This window comes from Carlito syrichta, unplaced genomic scaffold (assembly GCF_000164805.1).
Source record: "Carlito syrichta isolate Samal-C Ts95f unplaced genomic scaffold, Tarsius_syrichta-2.0.1 Scaffold305654, whole genome shotgun sequence".
In the NCBI taxonomy this organism is placed as follows: Eukaryota; Metazoa; Chordata; class Mammalia; order Primates; family Tarsiidae; genus Carlito; species Carlito syrichta.
The window spans coordinates 525,552-529,615 of record NW_007249750.1 but is presented as its reverse complement, the minus strand read 5'-3'; the positions used below and the strand labels follow the sequence as shown (position 1 = coordinate 529,615).

At 50.5% G+C, this 4,064-nt stretch overlaps 1 protein-coding gene across 3 annotated transcripts in view; it reads left to right on the top strand.

The window, feature by feature from the left end:
* AP3B2 (adaptor related protein complex 3 beta 2 subunit) overlaps positions 1–4,064 on the top strand; it is a 39,296-nt gene that overhangs the window by 19,785 nt on the left and 15,447 nt on the right. For all 3 annotated transcript variants that reach the window (XM_008062093.2, XM_021714473.1, XM_021714474.1), the window contains 6 exons: positions 179–233; positions 600–671; positions 2,216–2,278; positions 2,613–2,745; positions 3,032–3,141; positions 3,772–3,948. In XM_008062093.2, the coding sequence (XP_008060284.1) occupies positions 179–233; positions 600–671; positions 2,216–2,278; positions 2,613–2,745; positions 3,032–3,141; positions 3,772–3,948 (610 nt within the window). The remainder of the gene's footprint in view (positions 1–178; positions 234–599; positions 672–2,215; positions 2,279–2,612; positions 2,746–3,031; positions 3,142–3,771; positions 3,949–4,064) is intronic.

Here is a 4,064-nt window from a genome sequence, read left to right as displayed (position 1 = left end):
CCGTCCCGCCGCGCCCCCCTACCCTCTTCACCCTAAGCCCCTCGGCTTCCACACCGCAATCCTGCCCTCCTCCTACCGGTCCTCTCTGCGAAATATGTGGCCCACTTCTCCTCCCCTCACCGGCTGCTCCTTGCCCCAACCGAGAGGCCCGGGGACCTCTGACTCGTCCTCTCCGCAGTGAGGTCCAGTACGTTGTGCTCCAGAACGTGGCCACCATGTCCATCAAGCGCCGGGTGAGCATGCGACCGCGACCTGCCCTCGTTGTCCGAGGGTCGGCTCCTGCGGGCTCTGGGGGCGCTGTCGGGAGGGGAGCAGAGCTAGAGAAAAGCAAGATGGGGGAACGCCCTGGCTGTGCATGGGAGCCGGGAGACCCGAAACGCAAGCAAGGAGCGGGACCTGATCCTGAGGTGTCGGTGAGGGGGGCTGCCCAGTGAAGAAAGAGCCTGTCTCATCTGAGGTGGGGAGGAACTTAGAAGTGGAGGGCAATGGTGAAGGGGAAAGGGTCCTGGGCCCTGGGTCAGGAGAGGAGGAGTGGCTCTGGAAGGGAAGGAGGCCTAGGGCTGCTGTGGAGCTCCTTGGGGACGCCTCTCTTGTGCCAGGGTATGTTTGAGCCCTACCTGAAGAGCTTCTACATCAGGTCCACCGACCCCACCCAGATCAAGATACTGAAGGTGAGCGATGGAGGTAAACTGCATGACGTTTCCCATCCCTCCCATACCCACCCAGATAACTCACAGTGGCCTACTCGGTGCTGCCTATTTCTGGGGTTGAGCCCGTGGCTGCCTCAGCTGGAGTTGTTTGTTCAAAGACCCTGGCTAATGGGAGTAGGGAGTAGGGGGTCACTCTTCACATATAAAGTAACTTGATTTTTATAATAATCTCAGGAAGTGTGCATTATCTCCATTTTATACAAGTGTAGATTTCAGGCTGGGCACGGTGGCTCACGCCTGTAATCCCAGCACTTTGGGAGGTGGAGGCGAGGGGACTGCCTGAGTCCAGGGGTTCAAGACCAACCTGGGTAACTTGGTGAGACCTCTACAATAAATAAATAGTTAAACTAGCCAAGCATGGTGGCATGTGCCTGTAGTTCCAGCTACTTGGAAGGCTGAGTTGGAAGGAACGCCTGAGCCCAGTAGGTCGAGGCCATGGTGGCCGTGAGCGTGCCACTGCACTCCAGTCTGGGTGGCAGAGTAAAACTCCTACTCAAAAAAACCAGAAATAAGCAGGAGGTGAGGTAACTGTCCCAAGGTTACACAACTCTACTGACTCCAAGGTTCATGCCTTTCCATTGCAGGTTTCTGTCTCCCACCCACAGTGTTATGGCCCTCATGTATCTGCCTCCTCGGGGTTTTGTGCAAACATATACAAACAGGAAAAGTGTCAGAAGCCCATACCCCCATTTCATTCCTGCTCTGCCTCATTAGTGAGTGATTTCCTTCAGCAACAGTTAAACCTTCTAACCCTTCTGAATGCCCACTCTGTATCAACCATGCTGCTAGATCTAGGGGTACCAGATGGAGCAAATTAATAAAGGACTTGACCTTGTGGAATTCAGTCTAGTGTGGAGGTGGGGAGGTAAGTCATTTAGCATCTAATCACAGGACAAATGTAAACATTCATATACAAAATATATATAGGGAGAGTGCAGAAAGCTTTAAGGGCATAAAATATGGAGCCCTCATCTAGTCTGGTCTTAGGGAAGTTTTTATTAAGGGTATGAGACTTGGGCTGAGGCCTGAGATATGAACATGAATTATCTAGGTAAATGCAGGACAGAAATGGACAGAACTCCACACAGAGGGAACAGCATATATGAAGACCCTGAGTCAGAAAGGGATGTAGAACAGAGGCCTAGTGGGCAAGGGGGAGAGTGGTGGGAGAGGAGAGGCTGACAGTAGTCAGATCACTCGGGGACTAACAGACCATGGTAAAGATGTTGGTCTCTATCCTAAAAGCAATAGGAAACTTTATGCTTTCAATAGGGGTGGGGGTGGGGTGGCCTTGATCATACTACAAGCATACTCTGTGGGGAATTCATTTAAGAGGGAATACATTTTAATCAAATTTCATGATCTATCAGTTCCCTCATCAGTCTAAGGATGATGCAAGGCTGGGCTGAGGATTGTTTTTGGTCTGTGAAGTGTACTTGGAATGAAAGCACAGAAAGCTCACTGACCACCCTACCCATTTTATGCTTCTCCATCCCTCCCTGCAGTTGGAAGTACTGACCAACCTGGCCAATGAGACCAACATTCCTACTGTCCTACGGGAATTCCAGGTACAGGCCTGGGGGCAGCTCCCACCAGGAGAGGTGCCCTTCAGATTCTTGTGCTCAGTGAGAATAGCCCTGGTGGGTCAAACATCCTTTTATGAACCCAAAGCTGGAAAAACCACCATCTTAGGATCTCCCTTCCAATATCTTCTGCTGGCTTTGAGCTGAGGAATCACTGGGTGGGAGGTGGAGGTACCATTCCTTTTCCCAAGATTTAGTCTCTGGCTTGAAGAGTTGTAAAGTGAGAGGTCACAGCCTTCCTGAAGGTCACCCTCAAGCCTGTGGAGTCACTGAGGAGACACTACCTGCTGGGGGGTTACTCTGTCATGGTGTCCCACAGACCTACATTCGCAGCATGGACAAGGACTTTGTGGCAGCCACAATCCAGGCCATTGGACGCTGTGCAACTAACATCGGCCGAGTCCGTGACACCTGCCTCAATGGCCTGGTGCAACTGCTGTCCAACCGTGATGGTCAGTGTTTGCCTGTCTGAGTGTACGACTTTGATGATCAGTGGGTATCTGCCTGCATGTTTGATTCTGCTGGCCAATGGGTATCACCTGTCTGTCTAGGCACTCTGTGTCCATTGGTCCGTCTGCCTTGATTAGTACCCAGGTGTTCTTATACCTCTGTGGGCTGCTATAGAAGTGCAGGGGGTCGAGGAAGAAAGCCATGGGCCTGGGGCATCACAGGTGGGTCTGTCCACCTGGGTGTGGCCATTTGACTCTCTTGGGGTCCACACACTTTTTTGTTCCATAGAGCTTGTAGTTGCAGAGTCAGTGGTTGTCATTAAGAAATTGCTACAGATGCAGCCGGCACAACATGGAGAGATCATCAAACACTTGGCAAAGCTAACAGACAACATCCAGGTGAGGAGTAGCTGCATATTTCCCTCCTTACCCAGTGTCATACCCATGATTTCAAGGTCCAGTAATTAAATTTACCAAGCTCAACTTCTAAAACTTCCACATTGACTCAAAGATCTTCTGGGAGAAGGAAGAGAGAGACTGGAACATGTGACCCTGATCTTGTTGCCCAATATTTGCCTTCCCTTTTGGGACCTCTCACTGGGCTCCATGACTGTTACCACCACTCTTGTTTTCTCTCTAAAGCTCTGACCAAGGATGGCTGACTGACAAATTCTGTGTTTTTCTGTTGCACTACTGAGTTGAAACAAGCAAACAAGGAATTCCCAAAGATTCAGGGAGAGAAACATGGCAATAAAGCATTGAGGGTACCATGAGTCCAGATATTCAGACTTTTAAATCATGACTGACTTTGAGGTTTGAGGCTCTGCCCATGCTAATGAAGCCCCAGGGAAGAGGAGAGATGCTGTCCAGGAAATGCCCACCATTTAATCTCTGTCCCACTCCTATTTCCAGATAACCCATAACATACCAGGCCAGCACATATGGGAGGAGTGCCATTTTCCTGGCAGTCCACATTCCCACCCACTTTTCACATTTACCCTTGTCCTCATTCCTCTCCCGTAACCGCAGGTGCCCATGGCCCGAGCCAGCATTCTGTGGCTCATCGGAGAGTACTGTGAGCATGTCCCCAGGATTGCACCTGACGTCCTAAGAAAAATGGCCAAGTCATTCACAGCAGAGGAAGATATCGTTAAGCTGCAAGTCATCAACCTGGCAGCCAAACTCTACCTGACCAACTCTAAACAGGTAAAGATTGAGAGATGTCCCCCAAAATACTTTAGTCCCCAGAAACTGCCTGGACAGTATTCTTTTTTTTTTTTTTTTTGAGTTGGAGTCTCACTCTGTCGCCCAGACTGGAGTGC